At 43.8% G+C, this 25,445-nt stretch overlaps 1 protein-coding gene across 1 annotated transcript in view; it reads left to right on the top strand.

Moving 5' to 3' along the window:
• Positions 1 to 25,445, top strand: part of KLHDC1 (kelch domain containing 1) — a 1,365,548-nt gene that overhangs the window by 463,409 nt on the left and 876,694 nt on the right. The window contains exon 4 of the mRNA XM_085627012.1: positions 15,221 to 15,339. Within this exon, the coding sequence (XP_085483138.1) occupies positions 15,221 to 15,339 (119 nt within the window). The remainder of the gene's footprint in view (positions 1 to 15,220; positions 15,340 to 25,445) is intronic.

Below are 25,445 nucleotides of genomic sequence, written 5' to 3'. Positions count from 1 at the left end.
TCCAGCATCTACCCCGTACTCTATCTAATCACTCCTTGGTGATATTACAAATTGCCCTACCAAACAGATGGAAACGTCTGCTGTTAAGGCGCCTTCAACCTAAAGATTATTTGGATAATATTTTTAAGGTGGAAATTTGGGCTGCCATTAACAACTATGTTGATATAAACAAGGGTTCTGTAAGATCTGTTGCTAGTTTTTTGTCAGGCCCTGAAGGTTGTTATCTTAGGGGAGTGTATAGCCAAGGGGAATGTTATCCTCCGATCTGTCATGGTTAGACTTGCGAAGCTAGAGCATGACCTTTGCTCCATGGAGCCAAGTTATAATGAAACCAAGGACAGTGGACTTTTAGATCCCATGCTCTCCCTTCTTGAATTTCAGGAGGAAGCTGAGAGGGAAGTGAAGTTCCTGGGCAAATATTCCCAGACAAGCATATATGGAGAGAGTTATAGACCGGGGCATACCCTGGCTATGCTACTCAAGCCTAAATAGGCTGGCAATCACGTTCATAGCCTGGATACGCTGGATGGGCAATTGGTGTATGACATTTGTTACCTTTTATCAACGCCTATACACCTCACAGTCTCAAACAGCCCCCTCTGACATGTCTACTGACTTGAATGACTGTGGCAGAAATTAAATGTGCCATTATGCAACTAAACAAGCATTGGAAATGCAAAAGGTCTCGCATTTGTTTAATTTCAAGCTTTTCACGTTGTAAATGGCAATGTTTTGTACCTGTGTGTTATGGAGTGTTTGTATGTGGGGTGTAGTGGAATATTTTGGGTTGGATTGGAATTGTTATATATTGTTTGCATATATACTCCAGCAAAGGAACTCAGGTTCAAAGAAGCTTCACCTTGAAATGCATACCAATACAAAATAGCATAAAATGTATAAGTAAGTAACGCAACTAGCTGCAGACATATACAATAAAGAAAAAACTCAATATTTGTTCTCTTTAAAAAAAACGTAAGAAAACAATATTCACCAGTCATTGAAGAAGGCAGCCCTTTTTTCCCTGTTTGTCTTTTTTGTTTTTTTAAATTACGGTCCCCCTGTTTCTTTAAAAGACAAAGGTAGGACCGGAAAACAACTTTGCTTCTGAAACTTTTAACAGCAGCATAAGAAGCAAGTACCGGACAGCTTTTAGTATTTCTGTTCAGTGTTCTGGCAGATCTGAAAGGAATGCTGGGTCAAACAGACATCACGTTATCTCTTCAATAAAGGCAGTAATAAAGATTCTAACATGGAGCCAAAATGACAGCTCTGCTTGAGCATCCAAAAACGTTTTACATTACGCTAGCAGCATAAGGCACTTGCAACAAAAAGATGTCCATACAAAATACACAGGATGGCTCCTCTTGGCCTCTGAATGGCGATCACTCGACTTGCAAAAGCCATAGCTGACAATTATGGAGTGCGACACTTGACAATTATGGAGTGGGTCACTTCTAGAAAACACATTTATTGATACTAGTTGTACAGTTGTACAGATCAAGTTGTACAGTGGGATTTTTTTTTTTTATGATGCTGTGTCCTTTATTCACAGTCTGCCGTGTGCAGTCGAGGGATACTAACATACCACACAACACTCCGTTGAGGAAAAAGAACAAGCAGGAAATGTGGCCTACCCGTCCCCCATTAATACAACCGGCCCCCACTAGCTGCATAAACAGCCCCCACCATGCCAGCCCAGCCCACTGGTATAACAGTCCGGCCTTGCTAGAAACCCATAATCTGTCACCCTACCCTGTTCAGCTGCCTGCCACTTTCTGAGCTAGAGCAGAGCTGAAGAGGAAGGGCCCTGGAATCAACTAAAATAACCAGTAAAAAGGCAACTGTAGCTACGTGTTCAAAGCTACACACGATTACAATTAGTAGTGTTAAAAGAAAAACAACGTATTTTTGGGAATGCACTTTGAACTTTGTTTAAAAAAAAATTCTTCCACGTTGGATTTGTAACTGTGCTAATATATTGTAATATATTGACAATTATTTAGAAAGAAACGGAGCCTAAAAGTCTGCTATAGGATAAACTTTAGCATGTTTTCGCCACAAGACAAGCTAGTTAAGTGCAAATAAGCTTTGTAGTAAAGATTGTAATCTTTTGATGTGCAGCATCTGTGAGATGCAAATCAGCAAACAGCAGGGTGCTAAGCTCGTAAAACGAACTGTAGGTCACTGCTAAAGTTCACAGCTTGCTTTGTGTTCAAAAGTAAAAACTCTTATCTGGCTTATTTTAACCACCTTTCACAGGGACGTAAGCCCACACAGCTACAGGCTATCCAACTCAGAGTGTTTTCCAAGCCTGGAATGTTTACTTTGCTGTTTGTATTGTGCTCTTTAACTCACAGGCACTGTGACCACAAGTGTTGCTTATTTATTGAAGAAGCACAATTGTGGCTTTTCCTCTCGCTCAAAGTGTTTTCAGTCTCCCCGTGCTTTTATATGGTCTTTAGCATAATAACCGGCCATGATAGGTGTGCGCGACGGGCAGCTGTGAAGAAAGGTGAAATGGCGCGTGAAAGAGCAGAGGCAGGCAAACAGAGAAATGGCGCAGGACCATTCAATAAATGTACTTTGTTGTTTGCATTGTGTCTTTTGTGTTCTCTTGAACTCGCGGCTCTTGCTTACTTAATAAAGAAGCCCGATCGTGGCTTTTGCATGAAGTAGATGTGGTCCCCCCGTGCTTGACCATGGTAGAGTCTGCTTTAGCAAGATAACCGGCCATGATTGGTGTGGGCCACGGGCAGCTGTGAAGAAAGGTGAAGCGGCGCATGAAGGAGCAGAGGTATACAAACAGAGAAACGGCGCGGGACCATTCAATAAATGTACTAAATAAATAAATGTACGCTGAAAATTAAAGTTACACAAGCAATGATCAAGACAGGAAGCATCAATTCAGAAGAAGGAGGGGCGGGTAGCGGTGGGCAACACTAAGGGTGGGTGGCAGTAGCGGTGATGACGTGGGGGCACAACAGACGTGCATCGAGCACTGCAATGCAGAAAAAGATAGCAACGAAAAAAACAAAAGAGTTCCAAGACAAACACTTCATTCTACTAGCAGCATGTTTACAGTAGTTGGGCTGTGCTGCATAGGCGTTCCCAAAGAAATAAAGGAGGAACTCAAAAGCGCATTAGCCTGTGAAAACAAAGATATTGTAGCAGACAAGCAAAGAAACCAATAAAAAGCCAATAGGTGGAGTAGGTGGAGTTTCACCACATATACTAATTACTTGATGTCTCGGAGAGACAGCGCATGAGCTGCCTATGCGAGACCTCAAAATGGGAAAGCGCCGTGGAGCGAGGGTCTTTCCGTCAAGTTCTATAAAACGTATGCCAAAGAACTATCGCCTTTACTTTTAGCCATCTAAGTAGAGGCATTTCAGACGGGTCTTCTACCGCTAACAATGCGTGAATCTATTATAATCACACTTCATAAGCCTGATAAACCCCCGTCCATGTGTGAGTCATACCGTACCCACTCACTTATCAACGTGGACGCCAAGGTAGAACCATGGTGGATAATCTCCATTTACTTTTTGCCCACACACACCAGCTAAACCCAGACTTCTCGACTGTTGACATGTTTTTGGATGCCGCTAAGGCATTTGACACAGTTGAATGGCCTTTTCTACTTATGGTGTTGTCCAGGTTGGGCCTTGGTGGGACATTTGTAAAATTGGTCCAGATTTTGTATACTTCCACCTCAGGTAGATCACACCTGAATGACCGACTGTCTGTACCGTTCACAATTGGTAGAGGGAAGCGACAGGGATGCCCCCTATCGGCCCTTCTTTTTGCACTAACTGTGGAGTCTGTGGAGTATGCTCTCCATTTGTTCCATCATCACCGGGAGAGTAAAGGTGAGATTCTGATATACAGTACTGTCCATGTATGCTGATGATGCGATGTTAATAGTTGGGGACCCAGCGGTTAGTTTGATCCCTGTTATTGAGGAGATTGTGAAGTCCGGCCATTGGTCGGGCCTGTGGATTAACTGGGATAAATTCACCATGGTCCCCTTGACCAGTGCTGCCATTAGACCTGACATACCATACCTGTTGCAGTGGCAAGATACGGCTATTAGATATTTGGGTATCCTTTACGACACAGACATCCCTACTGTGTTCCAGGTAAATTATGGTCAATATATGGACACCCTGCAAACCCAGGTTGACCATTGGATCACCCTGCCCCTCTCTTTGGCGGGTATAGTGGCTCTGATGAAAATTATTATTTTGCCTAAGTTGCTTTATTTGTTTCAAAACATTCCAGTCCCCTTAAATAAGGCCTTCTGTACTTAATCACGGACTATCATGATTAGATTGTCATGGGGGCGAGCCGACAGCTGCGGATTGGGTGGCATACATTGCAGCTTCCATATCATAAACGGGGCTTTGCTGCCCAACATTATGAGGTGTATTATTTGGTGGCTCAGGTACAGTTCATTCGCCATTGGTTTCATAACAGTCGACAGGCCCCCCATGTTATTGTTGAGAAGGGTTTTAATCTCCCCCATTCCTCTGCCTGCTGCCCCATTTGTGACATTCCTGAGGCCGCCGAGGGAAATCCACACTGTTCACTGTACCGTTTGGGCCTGGAATACGCTGGCTTCACTGTGCAGTGTTTCGATCCCATGTTCACTCCTGGTGCCCATCAAGTACTATCACAAGCTGCAGCTTGGCTGTCCCCCACAATTACTGAGAGTTCTTGCACCGAAGGGTATTGTGACACTGGGAGATTTGTTTGCAGCACAAAACTTTAAAACGTATCAGGAATACCTGGGTGAATCCCGGCTATATAGCTAGATGTATTTACGTATGGTAAGCTCTGTCATAAGCTTCGACATTTGTTTACTGGGCTCCCAGAGGAGCCACCGATATGGCCTGTTGTCACAATATTGCTTTCCAACCCGTTCCAAATAAATTAATCATAAGATTATATACTGCGGTGATAGAGTGTATGCCCTTGGAGGCCCCACAGGCTCGTATGGCATGGGAGGGTTATCTGGGTCATTGTGTTTCTGATGACACATGGACGTTTTGTTGTCAGCAAACAAAGGCGGTGTCCTCCAACAGTAGATAGCGACTTACACACTTTCAATTTTTATTTTATTGCATATCTCTCACCCCGTTGATCTTGCACTCTATTACGGCACCAATGACACCAAATGTAAGAAATGTTGGGTGTGGGGGCGGATTTCCTCTACTTAGCATCGTCCTGCCCAGCAGTAGCTACATTTTGGAGGCAGCTGATCGCTGCAATGCTAGACATGACAGATAACGATTTTCAACTGGCTCCTATGATGGTTTACTTGGGTTATGTCCAGTGGCGGCTGGCACAGATTTGTGGTGGTGGGGGAGGACGGGGGGGTGTTTAAAAAGAAAAAATCAACTTATTGCCGTGTCTTTCCTCCATCGTTTCCTGCATCAGAAACAGAAAGCACTTAGGCTCCTCTAAGCCAATCACAACGCAGCGTTGTGATTGGTCAGGCTGGGCGGAGAACATGCAAAGTGCGCATGACTGTTTGGCCGGCCAAACATTCATGCACACTTAGAGTGAGCCCACCACTCCTTCCCCTGCTCTGAGAGCAGAGCAGCCCGCCCTGCAAACCTGCAGCAGCAGGAAAAAATAAAATGATAATGTCGAGTTATCATTTTATTTTTAATTTTTTACACTGCGGAAAGCAGTGGGGTGACTTTCCTCTGGCTTAGTGGAAGAACCACCACTGGTTATGTCAATGAAGTACCTAAGAAGTTTTTGCAAATTCACAGCCAGGGGTCTTCTCCTGGGTAAGCGTAGAGTGGTCTTGGTGTGGGGTGGCAGGGAAGTTCTGAAATTCCAAGATTGGTTATTGGATATGCCATTATGTAAGGACTGGTCTGGGACTTATGTTGCTACTCTTCCGCTGGCTGCTCGCCCCCGGGATTTTTTAGACCCTCTGAGATCTATTTATTGAAACTGCATCCTGAGTGATGGCCCACTAGGGACTATACTGATGCCATACTGTCGGATATACCTTGACATTTGAAATTCCTTGACCTATTTGCATACAATCTGTTTGAATATGACTGCTAAATATGTATAGTGGCACTCGAACGTGCTGGAATTTTCTTTTCACTGTATTGCTCTGTTGCGATATGTGTGTGCTATTTGACAAAATGCTTGCCTATTTTGTGTTCTCTCACATCCTGTTATGTACTGTAATGCTGAACTAATGTTTGTAGTTGTTATGGGTTTTAAACTCTTGGTATAAATAAATGAATAAAAAGAATCCTTATGGATATTAAAGAAAGTTTGGAGGATGATTGGCAGGATTCTCAGATTGCATTAATTTATGATCAAGACATTCTAATTATTGAAGTAAAGAGTATAAGAGGGGGTTGTATTTTATGAGATTTATTGCATTATGTGGAAAATGTTTGGCCAGTAAAGGTTATGCTAAAATTTGTATTGAAGTATTTTTGGGAAGTAAGACATGGTATTGTGATTAGAGGAGACAAAAATTGTTCCACCAATTTCTTTGAGAGACACGGCTACCAAACAGTGTCATGAGGCCCATGGTGGTACAGTGAAAAACAAATAAGCAGTAAAAAAAAATGGTATTGGAGAATAGGTGTAAATAGGTTTGTGGAAAGGATTGTACGTTAGTGTGTAAGTTGTGGTAATACTGGTAAGTCCTTAAAAACTCTAAGACCTAATATATTTGAGCCTATAGTTCTGCAGAAACCTAGGGAGACGGTTACTGTGAACATCATGGGTCCCGTTGGCATCCAGTTTAAGCATATATATACCTATTGATGTATTTTCAAGATGGCCAGTAATCAAACTAGGTTGCAAGGCAGACACAGACTCTATATTAGATTTCATGGTCAAGGTGTTTATAAGTGAGGGGTTGCCAGTGCAAGTAACCAGTGGCAATGGAATTCAATTTGTTTCTAATAAGGCTAAGTGGTGCTTTAATAAGTTAGGAATAAAACACTGTACCACATCTTTCTATTATCCCAGTGGGAAAGGCATGATAGAAGGATTCAAAAGAGTGCTCAAGGGGGGAGGTTTAGTTAGCTTTGAAAAATGAGTATTGGGAATTGCAAGTTCTCAGCACTGATTGGATGTATTGAACAACTACTGATGATATGGCTTGTTGTTATCTATTTGATATCATGAGCGGTAGGTACCCTAGGTCTAAAAGCAATACTGAGTGGTTAATTGAATCATCTTTTTGCAATATTTACGTTGATGAAGTAAAGGAAAATAATTTGAAGAGAAATACAAGTAGATATATGATGCTAGGAAGGTGTCAAAGAGTGGATCTGATGTCAAAGTGGGAATATTGTTGAAGGTGAAAACCTGTGAGAGTACTGACGGCTGATAGTCAATTCTCAGAACCTCTGAAGATTGAGAAAATAATAAGGAATGCTGTACAATTGAGTAACATAAACGTGTGAAATCGGAATTTGCCAAGCAGTGTGAGGGTAAGTTCCAATTCTATTAAGGACACGGAGGCGAGGATTAGGCTTTTCTCTCTTCGCTATGATTATTATTATTATCCAAAACCAAGCAGCCAGAAAGATATTCAACAAAGTATCACAAACAGAAAAAACTAAAACTCCCTACATCCAGGGAGGAGATGCAAGTCCATAGTCCTTCCATTGTTTCCACCATCCTTTGGTACATAGTCCCATGTCTGTCTCTCTCCATCCTCTTTCTTCGCGCAAGTCACGCCAACTCATCACTGGTCCTGTTTTAACCCACCGTTCCCTGGAAGAACAAGGATAACATCAGGGAGTGGAAAAAATCCTGAGAAAAAACATGCAATGTACAATATAGCCAACACTGTAGAACTGAGGCTAAACACTGAACATTTTCTACCCACTCAGAAAAACAAGAAGTGATTACTTACTACAATACGGGTGGGTTCGCACATCGTGCTCCAGGAAGGCTAATCCTCGCCTCCGTGTCCTTAATAGAATTGGAACTTACCCTCGCACTGCTTGGCAAATTCCGATTCTATGTCAGGACCGGAGGCTTCAGATTATGCTAGTTCAAAGCTTACTTACTACTATTTGAGCCACATCCAGGATCGGTTTAAAATAAAACCTTTTGAACGTAAAGTCTGAAGACCAATTCGCTGCTCGCATCAAATCCTCTAGGCGCGCACCCAGCGTAAACGCCTTAGAAGCCATAGCCAATGGACACCAAATTGAGTCGTGTCAATAGCCGCTTCTTGCATGACCCAACGCACCCACCTAGCTATCGTGGGTGAAGACACAGCCTTGTGCGGTTTCCTGAGTGCTATCAAGAGTTGTCGTTCGCTCGGAGGGCGGAAGTCTTGGTTCAAGTCCTCATACGTCTTGAGGCAATCTACCACATAATTTTGGAGTATCTCGAAAAGCCGGGTATGAGACTACACAGGTATGAGACTTAGTACATCGCCTATCGTAAAAACCACTCCTTCCACAGAAAAAGTTATTGCCGAAATGTCCAGTGCTCGGACGTATGAAACTCTATTTATTTGACTGCCAAAATAAAAAGAGATTTAAAACTAAGTTGACATCCCAAAGGATCGAATATTGAGGCTTGGGAGGCAAAGACAACCGGATACCTCTCAAAAGCCTGCAGACCAATGGATGTTCCCCAACTGGGTTTCCATCTAGCAGAACATGACAGCCAAAATTGCGGACCTGATCGCATTTATTGAACGATACGCCAGCTCGGTGGACGCCAAGTCTTCCAGAAAATTCAAGTTGTGAACGACACCTGCGACCACTGGATCCAAATCCTGTCGAAGACACCAACGAACCTACCTGGTCCAAGCGGATTGATAACGCTTCGTGGTACTATCTGCCCAAGCCTTTGACAAGAGGCTTTCAGCCGGTCTCGAAAGGCCTGGCAGCGACCAACGTTGCCTGAAAGCCGCCACACCTTGAGGCGAAGCTTCCCGTTCGTGACCAGATGGTGCGGCATCCCTTTCGGATTCTGAAGCAGATGAAGATACAGGGGGAGTAGGATTGGAAAATCCCAAGAAAGTTCCAGAAGAACCGGAAACCAAACTTGAGACTTCCAACAAGGTGTTGGCGGATCTGGGCCGCCGTTCTCGTTATCATGTAAAAGGGGGGAACGCATATCCGCTCTCTGCGGTCCATTCCTGAAGAAAGGCATCCGTGGCGACTGCCATCGGATCTGGACTCCAACTGAAGAACCGAGGGACTTGATTGTCCAGGCGAGAGGCAAAGAGGTCCACTGAAAACGGTCCCCATGGAGAATTATTCAGTGAAAGATCTGGGGATCCAACTTCCAGAGACTAGAATCGTAAAGGTTTCTCGAGTGCCAATCCGCAATCTGATTGCTCTGGCCCGGAAGGTATTCCACTGTGACCGAGATGTGATGATCCAGAGAGAAACCCCCAAAATCCTTTGCCAAATTTGCCAACGCCGTGAGCGGGAACCTTCCAATCCGTTTACGTATCGAACCGCGGAGACGCCCATTTTTAGAAGAACACAAGACTGCACCCTGTCCTTGGTCCAACATCGGACCGCAAAAGAGCCCGCTAGAAGCTCCAGACAATTGATATGACGGCTCTGTTTGTCTACAGACCACACTCCTCCGGTGGAAAAATCCCCGCACCGAGCACCCCAGCCTGACCTGCTGGCGTCGGATACTATGACAAGGTCTGGATCCGAGCCGAAAATCGCCCGTCCGTTCCAGGCTTCCATGTGGGACAACCACCACGCAATCTCTTCCCTGGCCTCCTCCGAGAGGGGAACTAAATGGTCGTACTACTTCCCTCTCCTCAGATGATATGCCTTGAGGTGCTGGAGAGCCGGATAGTGTAGTGGTCCTGGGAATATCGCCTGAATTGATGATGAAAGAAGGCCCACCACTCGGGCCAGATGACGTAAAGAGGTGTAAGGTCTGGAGAGCGTTTGACGCAATTCGTGCCGCATCTTCGCCATTTTTCGAGACGGGAGACTCAAAGTCGCCTGAATGAAGTCCACCACGAAACCGAGAAAGGTTACCCTTTGAGAAGGCTGAAGAACTGATTTGGCCTCGTTGATAATGAACCCCAGGCTCTGCAAAAGAGACACTGTCTGGTGGAGCTGGGCGGCTAAGGTCCGAGGGCACTGTGCCATCAGGAGCAGATCGTCCAAATACACGATCATACGAATGCCCTGAGCACAGAGGAACTCCACTGCCGGATGGAGCACCTTGTTGAAACACCAATGGGCTGAGGAAAGACCGAACGGAAGGGCGGTGAACTCGTACACCAGATCCCGCCAACAAAACTGTAGGAACCTTCGGTGAGGCGGGTGGACGGGAGCTACCAGGTAGGCATCCTTCAAGTCCAGGCACGCCATCCAGTCGGACGGCAAGAGGACGTCGCGGAGCAGATGGATTCCCTCCATCTTGAAATGGCGGTATACCAACCACCCGTTGCATTCCTAAGGTTGATAATGGGACGCCGGCCTCTGCCCACCTTGTCCACCAGAAAAATATTGCTGAGGAAACCGTGAGGGTGCAGAGTTGATCGGCAATTAGCTCCTGTGCCGAGCAGCTCGGAGACTTCCTCGTCGATCAACTGTGCTTCGAGGGCGCTGAACGATAGTGGGCAAGGTAGGACCTCTTGACGGGGGTTTCCATAAAAATCTTTATGAAAACCCTGAATGGTCTGAAGGAACCATGCATCTGAAGTAATGTCCGCCCATGCATTCCGAAAGGCCGCTAGTTGACCCCCGATGCGAACTCGTGATGCTGGATGTACACTTACCGTTGGAATTTCCGCCACCAGCGGTAGTGTTATACTGCCCGCGACCAGAGCCTTGTCCCCTTGCGGGGTTTTGTTGGAAGCCACGGCCAGGCGAGCGGCCCCTTTCTCGCCCAGCCCCGCGAAAACCATCTGCTTGAAGACCCTTTTGATACTGGACTGGGCCTTGTCCAAAGAAGTGAATGTGGCAACAAATTTCCCTAATTCTTTTACGAAGGGATCGCCGAAATGGCCCCCGTGGGCCACTGCACCCGCCTCCGAGGAGGCTGAAACCCCAAGTTTAGGATCCTATTTAATCAAACGTGAGCGGCGACGCTCGGTGGACAGGGCACAATTTGCGTTGCCCATGAAGATAATAGCTCTCTGAGCCCAATTGGAAAGGACTTCAGGGGAAATAGGGGACCCTGAGACTTGCCTCTTCCGCCATATCCAGTATTTTCGTCATTTTTTTTTCTTCAGAGTTTTATATAGCGCGATCTTCACCCGAATCCACTCAGGTATCAGAGCGCTTTACATAGCACCAGTTACGTTACATGAGGACACACATTAATTATTTTTTTTTTGCTAGGCACAGGGAGATTACGTGATTTGCCTAGAATCACAGGATGTTTAGCGTCATTACCGAGACTCGAACCCAGTTCCCCCAGGTCCGAGGTCGAGCGCCCTAACCGTTAGGCCAACTCATCTCATTGGCCTGATGGCGTCCAGGAGTTTATCCTGACAGGATCGCCAGGACCTGTCAATGCCTTTTCTGGTATCCTTCATGTATTTGGCCAGAAAGGTGGCCATCTTAGGGTCCAACTCCGGTGTAAAAGCGTCCAAAGAGGGTCTAGGGCACTCTGCCCATAGTCAACCTCGAGCCTCCTTTTCCAGGGGCATCCGGAGCCGGCCCGCGACAATCCTGGCTAATTTTTTGCCGGGATCCCAAGCTGCTGACCGTGGGTGCATAATGTCGTCGGGGTTAAGCATGTCTGAGTCTTCAGGGGCTGTAGAAGTGGAAGGGGTCGCTGTGGGGCGCCACGGTCGTGAAGACCCCGCCTCGTCATTTGTATCACCCTGCGTATCGTCATTGTCCGTCCCGTGGGAAGGGGGTTCTAGGGATTCCTGAGAGATGTCTGTCGGTGGCAGTGCGGGAGCGGACGGCTGCCCTGATGCCAAAAACGCGAACTTAAGGCGCGTAAAAGCATCCACGTACACCCCCTCGGGCCGTTGCTTCTTGGCCGGTGGAGGATTCTCACCAGGCTGCTGGCTGGAATCCGCTGGGAGTTCTGCTCGCACTGCTGCTAATTTAGCACACTCTTGAACTATTTTCTCAGAGAGACGTTGCTCCATAGGGCCAACCACCTAATTCACGACTCGATAGATAGAGGTGTTAACTGCCTCGTAAAATTTATCGTCCCAGGAAAGGTATCCCTGGACCACCTCCTCATAGTACTAAGAATGGCCCTCCATAACTAAGGGAAAGGTAATCCTGACCAAAGGAGTCACAAATAAGTGAGGGCATAGATATATATCAAGGAAAAACCTTTAATGAAGTGCTGAGCACTACCAAGTGTCAGTGTGGGGGAGAAACCCAACCAATGAGGGGCAGGCTGAAAGGCTGCACAGTTGTGGGTAACCCCAAGGGTTACAATAGGGATGCACTCTCCCAAAAACGCGCTATAGCCCTTAGGAAACTGACCGGGCTGTCTGCCTCCCAGCGCGTCTAACGCTAAATGTGTGGGAGAAGCTGAGCGCGTTCTCGCGCCGACCACTACATTCAACGGCGAAGATGTGCACTATCGCGCTCGAGTGCGTCAATTACGGGAAAGAACCCGAAATAAGGACCCCCGCCGTGGCGTAGGAAATTTGAATGTGGGGAAAAATACAACCCGTTTCAACTGGTGTCAAAGTGAGGCTGACGTGGACAAGGCTCTCAACTCCTTGCTCTTACAGCGCGACTCCTCTGTGAGGAGCGACGCCGCGAGAGCAACAAGTGGAGCTAGTCCCTCTAGCGGGCTTACAAATGCACCGCACCAGCGGGGGGCGGCCGCGTAAGGAGCGGAGAAACGCTCCCGCAGCCGAGGTAGGAATCTGCAATAAAGGCAAACAAAATGTAAAGCAATTCACCAATACAATAAATAAAGCACAATAAACAATAACCATAAATCTAAGGAGAAGTAAAAAAAAAACTCTTAACTGGCTGTGAAGCAGCGAAGAAAGAGGAAGGAGACAGACCGACATGGGACTATGTACCAAAGCATGGTGGAAACAATGGAAGGACTATGGACTTGCATCTCCTCCCTGGATGTAGTGAGTTGTAGTTTTTTCTGTTTGTGATACTTTGTTGAATATCTTTCTGGCTGCCTGGTTTTGGATAATAATAAAAGTGAAGAGCGAAAAGCATAATCTGAAGCCTCCGGTCCTGACATAGAATTTTAGAAGAATTGCTGTTTTGAAACGTGATGTAGTAAGAAGGTGTACAGTGATGAAGGTTTGCAAAGTGGGATTGGGATCCTTTAGATGTTGAAGATAAAGTAATGCATTTTTTAAATGATTTCAGGAATGTGGATGAAGAGGAACTGATACAGAGTGATATGGGTAATGATAATTTAGTGGAAGATAGAAATACTAGAGAAGAAGGAAAAGAAGTTAGTGATCAATCCACTTTCACAGGGGAAGGAAGTTGATAACAGTAAAAGATTAAGAAGGAAACCCAAATGTTATCAGACTCTTCATGAAGAAAATGAAGTAGTTGATACCAATTGTTTATTTTATTAATTCCATTTTGTTAGTTATGTTGTTTTCTAGTTTTTGTCTCCTTTATTGTTCTTTATTATTTTTTTAACAGAAGATGATATGTTAAGTTAAAAGCTTTATATTTTTGAGGTACTGAGTCTGATTCCAGAATAATTGTGTTGTTCAGAAAAGCAAAGCTGGAATCTGGAAAGTTGCCTGGAAAAAGAAGTGGTACACCTTCCTTGTTTACTGGTGTTTTGGTTACGAAATACAGCTTGGAAATATTATGAGGATTGTTTATTCTCATCACTGCAAACTTGCACTGCCTTCAGATATCAATTCCAGTGCTCCCATCCATGGGCGGTTATAAACACCTGGAGGAAACTCAGTTATCAGTATGCAAGAGTAGTATGCTGCAACAAAAAGAAATAAATGCAGAAACACAACATCCTGGAAATAGTAAACGCTTTTATGAAATGGAAGATTAAATAAAACATGTGAAATATACACAGGAATTAAATAGATCATACTTGTTACCGTAATGTGTTTTTACATTTTTGTTCAGAAATGGATCATTGTTTTTGCCTATAAAATTAAGGACATATATATAGGGCCTGATAGGGCCCAGTTTCAGTATCCATTTTCAATTAATATTGGGTCTGAAACCTGGAGGGACCCAGCACACTTTCCTGGTGTCATTTAACATTGTTTCCCTGAGCCACAAAAATTTTTTTGTTCAGCTGATCGTATTACAGTGCTCTCTGTCCTCTTGGGACTCTGGCGATCCAAGCTAGTTTCTCTCTGCCTTTGAATAATTTGCAGGAGCATCAAATAGGGGACAAACATTCTTGATAGGTCTCATATTTAATGTTCTTTACAGTGAAGCACTTCTTTTTTTTGGGGGGGGGAGAAACATTTTATTAAGCTCTTTCAAAAAAGCTGTTTTAATACAACTATACTGGTCCAACATCCGTACCACAGTCATCTTGAAGGAGAACACTTACATATCCACAAGTGCCGGACAAAAGGGTCAGCATAGTCTGTGTTACAATGCAGCTCAAAAGAAGAACATACATGAATACTCCAGAAATTACAATGCCGAGTGCATGGACTCTAGGGTGGTGGGGTCCCTAAAATGAGTTTACCAGTTATGCAATATTACACTACTCTGGTGCAATACAATTCCTGAATAAAACCTTAATGCGGGCTTGGAGTTGGGTATTGCAGGGCATAGATGCCCTATAATGTTTGGAAATATCCATAAATTTGAGTATACATGAACTTCTCCATGACTTGTTCAGCTTGAGATTTACTCAAGGGCAGCATTAATCCTTTTCTAAGGTAGGAATGGGTACTCTGGAAGAGGTTTATCCACACGGATATATCCTCGTTTAGAGAACAAAAGTGCAATTGCACTCATTCGAAGGCATTTTTTTTTTTACATGCACAGTTGAACCCTTAGTACAATTGCGTATGTGGCTCATCCTTAATAAGCCTGCTAGGGGAAATTCTCTGAACTTCTTTCGGTTATGTCAGTAGTACTTGGGACAACCTAGTGAATTCTTAAAATACATAAATCTATATATAGACAAAATAGTACATTTACAACCTTTTAAAAATTCAGCCTTTTAAATTTTAGCAGCACTGCTTTCATGAAATATCATATGATTTATTTGTTGTGACATCAGTTTCCTGTATGCTATAATGATTAATGTTTACTTTAAAACACAGCTGTATTCTGTTAATCTTCGAACAAGTAATAAAACCTACTTATGGAAACAAATTAAGAACTTTAAAGGTCAGCCACCAACGCCTCGTGACAAACTTTCTTGCTGGGTGTACAAGGACAGGTAATGTCACTAACTTACTGTATTTATACAAAAGATGAAATATGTGCTATGGTTATTTTCAACTGTTTAAACAAGATTGTCTTAAAGCACATTTCTAAATGACTATGTGAAGGCTATGAGATGTATCTTGTGCTCACCTTGCAATAAATCATATGCATGATAAAGGACATGCAACTACAAGACTGTTTGACCTAAGGATTGAGAAGACATTTGTTTGTACTGCTTTTCTGAAGGAAGAGATCCCTGGAAAGAAACAAGACACTTTGACCTTCTTGGGTTCATGTTGTTGTACATAGGCACAAAGGCTGGAGATTTTGTTGTATGGGACAGTGGTGGCTGGGGCAGAGGTTTAGGCAGTACATCAGGTCACAACAGCCTCAGTAACAATCAAGGTAAAGATTAGAGAGGCAAGAAAGGTTCTTCCAGTAAAAACATAGGCGATAGTGGAGGTTTCCAGTTGCTACCTCAATAGCTAGATTGCTCACTTGAGAGGCCTCGTAATTTGGGACTGGTTTGACATGGTTGATTGAGCAGAGATACTTGTAATTCATATTAATTCTCGTGTTTGGTAGAAGTCTAGTACTTTGAGTGTGTGATACTATCCTGGCAAGATTTAACTGTTATCCATAACTGACCAAGATGCTATTCCATCCGAGTGATAAGCCGCTTTCTCTCACTTCTCTTCCAGGGATACTCATCAATACTCATCAATAGTCATAAGCACTGAATAGTCCAGCCCACGTGCGGGGACCCTGGAGCATTAACAATAATATATGCATATATATAAAGATATATATATATATATATATATATATATATATATAATATGCATATATCTACAATATACACATATGTATATAAATATGCAGCCACAACTTCAAAACTAGGCTCAAATATGCAAATATTGCATTGTATTTGTCCTTTGAAAAGCATTATATAAAATAACATTTCCAAAATATAGAGAAATGTACTCTCAACTTATTTGAAACACAGCCTTTATTTTCAGAGAAAAAGGCAAGGTGATAGCAGGCAGATTAGCCTAGAAGGCTGCATATAGGACACTCAGAGAAAAAACTGGTACCATGCCTTTAAGACCTCCATGCTCCCATCACGCCCCACAGGTGACTTCTTTTTTCTGGCTCCTTCTGTGAGGATACTAGAGTATAGAGCTCTTCAGTTAGTGTTTTTTTGTCACTAATTGGTCTTTTCAAGTGAGATTTTCTGTCTTCACTCTACTTATTGTACTATTTCCATAATTTTTTCTGACTTTCCAGCTATTTTTCCTGTCAGAATGCCAGCCTTATGTAATAAGTGCCCTTCCAGTGGGAAGAAAATGGCTAAGTCAGATCCACACTCGGCCTGCACTGTGGGCTTACCATCTACACACTGGCCTGATAAGTGCTACTACTGCCATCAGTTTTCGAGAAGAACCCTTCGTGAAAGGTAGAAGATCAAGCTGTATGCCATGCAGGAGAGAGGAAAGTGTCAGTAAGTGGCAGAGAAGAACACCCCTCTAAAGAGCCCTCCTCTTAAAGAAGATCAGAGCACAAGAAAAAGGGAGAGAAACAACGACATCAGTCAAATTTGCTGTCGAGGGAACGGTCAACGTCGTAAATACCCTTGCGCTCTTCTTCAGCGTCAATCTCCGGTGCCGATATCGACGTCGAAGACTGTTTCACTGTCAAAGCGGACTACTCCAGGTACGACTAAGACTTCTCACTGACCAATGTCGACACCCTCTCGCAGGCGGTCCGAGTCCGGCTCGCCTACGATGGTGGAAGGCAGGTGCTCGATGTCAAAGACACATCACCGACAGTTGAGGTCACCGTCGAGAACATCGGCCCCAACATCAAGAAGACCACCGACGACGAGGGTACCTAGAACATCGACGGCAAGCCCGGCGCAGAAAACTTCGGCATCGGCAAGCATGGCCGATCGTCTGCTTCGTCGCCGACGGCAGGGCGAACATTGCTGTCGATGATGTCACCGGCAAGAGGGTCGACGACGAGTAGGTCGACGTCGAGACCTGCTTCCACCTATAGATCTCCATCAGCAAAGAGACTGAGAACAGGTTGTTTATCGGCGTTGAAGTATCCGTCGACGTCGAGAGAGATCCACGATCTGTCTGCTAAAGGTATGACGTCGATGAGTATGTCATCCTCTCCGGAACTATGGATTGTTCAGGTCACGCCGGAGGGCTCTCTAGCTCCAGAGCACCATACACCTCCTACTAACCTCTCCCCGAGATGATTAGAGAGTATAAAAGACTGGAGGATGCGGAAAGTTACCCCTGCATCAGAATACTCTCAGATATACTCGCCTTCTCATTCTCCTGACAGGCAGGTGTGACATTCCACTCCTCAAAAGTCTACAACATCAAGTCTACAACTTCGTAGCTCTAGGTCAAAATCTAGACATTGTTCGCCTACAGAGCGAAGAGACGGGTCTCCTTCATGGTCTTCTGAATCCATTTAATTGAAGGCTGATTACTCTCCAACTTTGTCATCAACCCCACCAACTAGAGTATCGCCAGTGGATGATACTGTCACATTCAATGAGGTACTGTGTAGAAGGGCTTCGAAGCTCAACATCTAAATACCTACAGCTCCCCCCTCAACATCAGTGATATTTGAGACTCTGTATCACAAGTCCTGCACTAGATCTCTTCTTCCTTTGGTGCCTGGGTTGCTAGAACCGGCTCTACATACCTTTCTGACTCCGGCTTCATTGGGAGTGGCTCCTTCGAGGATACTGAAGAAGTACAGAGCCCTTTTTTTCTGAGGTCGGACCCACCACCAGACTGTCATTGTATCAGCAGCCAGGAAGGGTCAAATGGGGGCCTCCTCATCTGCTGTTCCCCCTGACAAAGACAGCACAGTCATGGACTCCATTGGGAAGAGAATGTGCAACACCTCAGCCACCTACATGAAGGTGGCCAGCGCTTCTGCTCTGCTAGGTCGATATGACCGTCTTTGTTGGACTCTTTCACGTTTTACAGAAAGATTGCCAAAGGAAGATCAGAAAGATTTTCAGGAGATTCTGCACGAAGGAGGGCTCTAGGCGAATCAGGTCATCAGTGCGGCAGCTGATGCCTCAGACCTTTCTGCCCACGGTTATTCCCACGGCATCTGCGCTCCTCATGACTGAGACTCACGGGCTTGAAACCAGAGGCCCAACACAGGATTCTCTTTTTATTTTATTTTATTTTTTTATAATTTTTTATTTTAGCCATAGTATAATTCATTACATCACAAGCAAATAGTTACAATTAACACAATCCAATATAAATATGAAAGAGCACAAAGGGACAAGAGCTTACAATACACAATCAATCAAAATTAAACATGTAATTAAATTTGTTCAAATAAACCCAAACATTAATCCCATTGAATACATGACCACACTTGTTTGAATTTAAACCAAGAACGTGGGCCTCTGACTTTAGCAAGTGTCATCTCCATTTCATATATGTCTCTCAGCAAAACCCCAAAATCCCTAGTACAAGGGTCCTTTTATTTCAATCCATTCTCGGACAATACACAAACAAGCACAAATAATTATAGTTGAGACTAATAACCTAGTAAGACAGCCCTGTTCTTCGATTGTCCACAATATTATATCCCTTTCAGTCATTTTGATATCATGACCAACTAAAGAAGACAAAACCTGGTTAATACCAAACCAAAAAGTACTCAGCCTTGGACAGCTAATAAACATACGTCTTAAGTCGGCAGCGTACTCCTGACATTTTGGACAGTATGACATAGGTGAAGGTGACTGATTCACCGCCCATTTAGAAATTATTTTCGGAGTGTTGTATAACATAAATATGACCCAATGCTGTTGCTATTTCAGACTCACTGATGCCACTGCTACGTCTATCATCTCCAATGATTCCTGAATATCTTCTTTAATTATAACTGCATTGAACATCCGGCTTAACTTCAATGCAATTTGCAACCCATCATCACATACATTAGAAAGCAGTGCCTGATATATTTTACCTATTTGCCCTTGTCCTACAATCTGCAAAAATGAAGACAAAACCTCGGATGAGAAGGGCATCTGTAATAAACCAAGACCCCGAATAAAATAGTCTCTAATTTGCAAATACTTGAAAAATGTATTGTCCAAAATTCCAAACTCTTCTTTTAAAGCAATAAACGTCCGGAACCCTTGCCCATCGTACAACTGCCCAAGCTGTGTTAAGCCCTTACTTTGCCAACATTTTCCCAACAGTGTCATGAAATATCTCTGGTACTATGGGGTTCCCCCACAGCCTAATAAACACATGTAGCTTAGGAATAGAATATGCCCGAACAACATCCTGCCAAATCCTAACAATGTCCCTGACCACCTTAAAACAAACCCTCTTATAATAGTTCGGGTCGGCTGTTTTATATAACAAAAAGCCCGTATCAGGGCCATAAGCCACCTGATACGAAAACCAAGTTGCCCAAAAATCAGGTCCTTGAAGTAGACTTTGGATACGACCCGCAAATGCAGCCCAAAGATATATTTTGAAGTCTGGTAGTTTAAAACCGCCCTACTGATATGGCAGCTTAATGTACCGTAGTGCTCCTCTTCCATACCGATAACTCCAAATAAAACTACCTACTGCACTGTCAAGGCGTTTAAAAAATGCCATTTGGACCCAAAGCGGGATTGCCCGAAATAAATAAAAAAAAATTTGAAGGATGTTAATTTTAATGACAATACACCTACCAATTATACTGAGAGGAAGGCGATGCCAGCTGCGCAGATTAGCAACCACTTTCTTAACCAATTGTTCATAATTAAGTTTAATCACTTCCTCTACACGGCTGCTAATACATACTCCTAGGTAGGTTGCTGTCTGTGTAATGCCTAATGCAGCTGGAACCAAATCTGTATGATAGTTCAAAATTGTCTGGGTTTTATTTACTTTTAGTTTATAACCTGAGAAAAAGCCAAAATCGTTGGGCTTCGAGTATAATCTCGTTGATAGGGTCTTCGGACTTAGGAGTGTTAACACATATGTCATCTGTATATGCAGTTAGTTTCAAATTAAGCCCATTAAATGTAACCGGAGAGATCCTAGCGTTTTGCATCAAATATTGTATTAAAAGCTCAATATATAGGGCAAACAATAACGGGGATAGAGGACAACCTTGATGCTTGCCCCTTTGAACAGAAAAATAAGATGACGAGAAACCGTTGAGCTTAACAGTGGCAGTGGGATTAATATAAGGTTTCTGTATCGCCGAAATAAACTTCTGGCCTAAACCAAATGCTGCCATTGTTGACCATAAACAACCCCAGGCCACGCGATCAAAAGCCTTCTCGGCATCCAACATCAACATTCCAACCCGGGACTTTAATTGCCCAGCAACATCAAATATAGCGATAGCTGTGTTAATGTGAGCAACCGTGTCTCTCCCAGGGACAAAACCGTGCTGCTGCGTTGAGACTAGAACATGTATGACCGGAGCCAGTCTAGATGCTAAGATTTTCGAGAAGATTTTAGCATCTGAGTTAATCAATGATATTGACCTATAAGTGGTCACCTCTTCTACAGCTTTCCCCTTTTTAGGAAAAACATTAACATTAGTGATGTTCCAAGAAGATGGGGCACTCCCCCTCACCCCATGATTGCATTGCATAACTCAAAAAAAAATATGCACTAAAATGTCCTTAAAGATATTATAGAATTCCAAAGGAATTGTATCCTTACCTACTGCTTTGCCAGTCTGCAATGCACTAATTGTTTCCTCAATTTCCCCCAATTCCAACATCTCTTTGTAGTGGCTCAGAGAGAAATGGATTTAGACTAGGCAAAGTACTTTCCTGAATATACTCCGATGGCATTTGCTGATTAAAACAAGTAGATTTGCCACATAAACCAGCATAATATTGTCTAAATTGTTCTACTATATCTTCGGATCTAGTATAATCTGATCCATCTATCCTTTGATTAACTTAATGCTAGACCTTGTTCTTGAATCGGCTATCTGATTAGCTAGTAACTATCCAACCTTCTCCCCATACTCATACTGTTTAGACTTGAACTTATGGTAAGTATTGGCAACTTTGTCCCTCATATTTCTTTTGAGTTTAGCTCTTGCTTCATTAACCAACTGATATACCTGATATTCGCCAGGATCTTTTATAGCAATAGCAGTAGCATGTTTTTGTTCCAAATCTTAATAGACTCTATGCTCCTGTTACCGTTGGCGTAGCTCCAGCTGACTCTGCTGTACAATGTATTGCAATGTGACCCCCCCCCATACAAAAGCCGTCATACAATCCCAAACTATCGCTATGGCTGCCGTGCCTAAGTTCTTTTCAACGTAATCCCCCAGTGTTCCTTGCATATGTCTCTCATACCAAGAAGATGTATAGGGAATGTAAATCCTAGCTCTACACCTTTGTTCCCAGATTGATCCCGTATTGTCAGCATAACTGGATTGTGATCAGATGTTATTTTAGGGCATATCTCAATATATGCATTTTCAAGAGCCCTACTGTTTATAAAAATCATGTCTATTCTAGTGTATGTTTTATGTGGGTGAGAATAAAATGTATAGCCCGGCACCGTGGGGTTTTGTTTTCTCCCGGCATCTTCCAATTGATTAATACGCAGAAGGTCCATAATGGCAGCTCTAGTCCTACCCATTCTACCACGGGACTGAGTATTAGTAGTATCTATTTTTTTATCTAAAATACAATTAAAGTCCCCCATAACAATCCGCTCCCCAGGCCAATCCAATATTTCAGAACACAGATACACGAAAATATCAGGGCAATCAATATTAGGCCCATAAACTGCACATACTGTAAACTTGCGTCCATAAACCAAAAGCTGTGATAGCACCCACCTCACTTTCGAATCCGCCTTTGTTTGGAGTACCATAATACAACATTTTCTAGATTTCAAAATCGCCTCCCTTCGAATAGAGATTGATTGCGAAGTACACACAATCGTGTCATATCCCAGCTATTCAAGATGTTTTCTATCCTTAAATGCAAGGTGCGTTTCAGACAGCCCCAATATATGTGGCTTAAAACCCCGAAGCTCCTCTGCTACCCAACGTCGTTTGCCTGCATTATTAAGCCCAGACACATTCCAACACATACATTTTAGATCTGCCATTTAATGATATTATTAAACCACACAAACTGCATCTCCTTTGTTACACCTCCCTTTCCCTTGTGCTCAGCCGTGTGCTCAACCTTGTACTCAACCAATACTATCTGAAACATACTATGGCTATTTATACCCCATCCACCCGGACCCCCTTTCCACCAGTCAGAGGAATCGGGTGTCCAGTAACGGCCGATTAGTCTCATCTGACCCTCCCCCTCCCACACAGCCCACCCCTGTGTCTATAGAAAGGAATCGCCCCCTTCTCTGCTGTCCCAAGTTGGCAGCATAGGGAGAGCGTGCTCTCCCAACACCCCCCGCAAGATCCCCAAGCCACCGCCCCGCCGGCCCACACTTCCCAAAGAGAAAGAAAAAAGGAATTTTCAAGACACCTAATAATAATAAGTAACAGCACTCGAAATGCCAAATGCTGCAAGTATTATAAGATAAGCTTCCATGTACCAAACCAGGCAGAAAAGTTTTTTTCCTCTCTCTTAGCCCGGAGAGAAGAAATGGAAAAAAAAGCATTTTTGTTTTGTTTTTTTGTTATATAACGCTTAATAGTGTCTTCAGTCTTCCTGCCTGTTCTGTCCTCTCTTGGCTGCAGTTTGCCACTCTGATAGAGCTTGCTGAGCTTCATTCTCCTCTGAAAAGAAATGTAGTCGGCCATCCTTAAGGATTTTTAGCCGCGCAGGCTCTTGTAAAAATATTTGTGAGCATACTTCCTTAAATGGGTTCATCAATTGACGTAGCCTCCATCTTTTGTCCATAGTTTGTTTACTTAGATCAGATCCCACAAATATTGACATTGTATCCACCTTTACAGGGACAGATGGGCACGCCTTTACATATATTGCTTGTCGCACCAAAAAGATACCCAAAAAATCCAAAATCGGCCTTGCAAAATTGGACCTGTTTTGATTCGCCTGAGATATAAACAGTAGTAGCCTGTGTGCTCGCTGTACCAAAGTGTCCATGTCCCAGTCAGCCAAATCATGAAAAGCTCTTTGAAAGAGACTTCACAATAAACACCCGAGGATCTGATCCTTCACTCACTTCAGGGACTCCAAAAACCCTTAGATTTTGTCGCCATTGACGATTTTCAAAGTCTTCAAGCTTAGCTTGTATGATCCTCATTTGAGAATCCTGTGATTTTGCAAGGTTGACTGTAAATGTATTAGCCTCCTCGACTGCTGCGACTCGCCCCTGTAGCTCCTTAACTTCAGTGGAAAGCTGAGTAACTCTAGTTGTGACGTCTCGCAGTGTTTGCTTTATTTCTTGACAATCAGCTTGGGCCTGTTGATAATACTCTTGAGCTACCGCTCTCTGAATTGCCAGAGCTTACATTATATTAGCCAATGATGGTTCCTCGCTCGCAGCCATTTGCTGACTATTAGCAATTATTTATTTTTCTACGACTCCATGTGACAGAGATGACGTGCTCATAGCCATTAATGTAGATATTGAGGGGCAGGAGGGTTGACTTTCCACTGCTTGTGCCAGATGAGCTAAATGAGTTGTTTGATCAGTTGATTTCGCCATCAATAATGGCAAGCTTGATAGACTATTATTCAGACCACTACGTGACCTATCCTAATCATTAGAGTCATCGTGCAGGATCGCTACTGCCCACATAGTTGCTACCAGTGGCGGTTCATATTCGACGCAGTTCTTTCTCCATCTGCCACTGTAGTCACCATCGTACCGGCAGTATTCCCAGAGTTAGACAGCCTTGAGACAATTGCCTTCACATCACCTTTAGAAGCTAACCATTTACGTAGTGGAGTAACTCCAGGGCCCTCCTTAGTGGTGCTAATAGCCGCCTCCTTCAGCCGTCCCATCGTATTAGCTACTTGAGTCTTAGCCCCGCCACCCCAGCCTTTTCCTCCTCCTTTGCCAGTCCTTGTAACCTTTGGACCCTTTGATCTCGCTCCTTTCACATTTGGCGGGTTAGCATTCGGGCTACTAAAAACACCCATATCATTGATATGACTTCTCAAAGTATAGTTTGTCGAGTTCGACTGTTTAACTGGTTCTGTTGCAGAATTAGTTTGACTTCTCAACCTCCCCTTCAATGGCTCATCTCTCTTTGGCTCACATACAGACGATGTGATGTCAAGGATGAAATTCGAACTGGATACCTTGAAAGCGGTTGGTCTGGACAAAAGAAAGGATTTCCAATGTCGCTACCAACCCTACGATCGTCATCAGTACCAGCAGAGGGTTCAAGACCCTCATTGGTCCTCGCAGCAACACCATGTGAGATCACATTTCCACCAGCGACAACCTTGTAGAAGAAGAGGGGGCTCTAGGCAAACTCCCCCTGCAGCAAAATAACAGCCTAAACAGTGAGTTCTTGCTTCCCCCAACCCTGTTACCCACTCCGGTGGGTGGAAGTATATGCTTTCATTTGGAAGAATGGATAAAAAATAAGGCAGGACAAGTGGGGGCTCAATATTATGTGGAATGGGTACGCAATCAGATTTAAGTCCCACCACCATCTGTACCTCCTTGGAAAATCCCAGTCATTCGGATAGATCTGCTGCGAGAGGAGGTCTCCATCCTGCTACAAAAACATGCAATTGAAAAGGTTCCCTGGCACCAGCATCGACAGGGAATATATTCCCGCTACTTCTTGGTCCCAAAGAAAGGTCCAAACAAGGAGTTCAGGCTCATACTAGATCTCAGACTCTTAAACAAATACGTTCTTAAACAACTACGTTCTCAGAGAGACATTCAGGATGTTGGCCTTACACCAAATCATTCCACACATCCATCAAGGGGACTGGATGTGCTCCATAGACCTTCAGAATGCGTATTTTCACATCCCAATTTCTCAGAAGCACCGGACGTTTCTTCGATTCAGGATAGAATCAGACCACTTCCAGTTCAAAGTACTGCCTTTCGGACTCAAGTCTGCTCCTCGCACCTTTTCAAAATGGATGTCTGTGGTGGCTGCCTTCCTGAGAAAGCAAAAAATCTT

Source organism: Triturus cristatus, chromosome 9 (assembly GCF_964204655.1).
Source record: "Triturus cristatus chromosome 9, aTriCri1.1, whole genome shotgun sequence".
NCBI lineage: Eukaryota > Metazoa > Chordata > Amphibia > Caudata > Salamandridae > Triturus > Triturus cristatus.
Note: the sequence above shows the minus strand (reverse complement) of the source record. Positions and strands in the feature narration are given on the sequence as shown.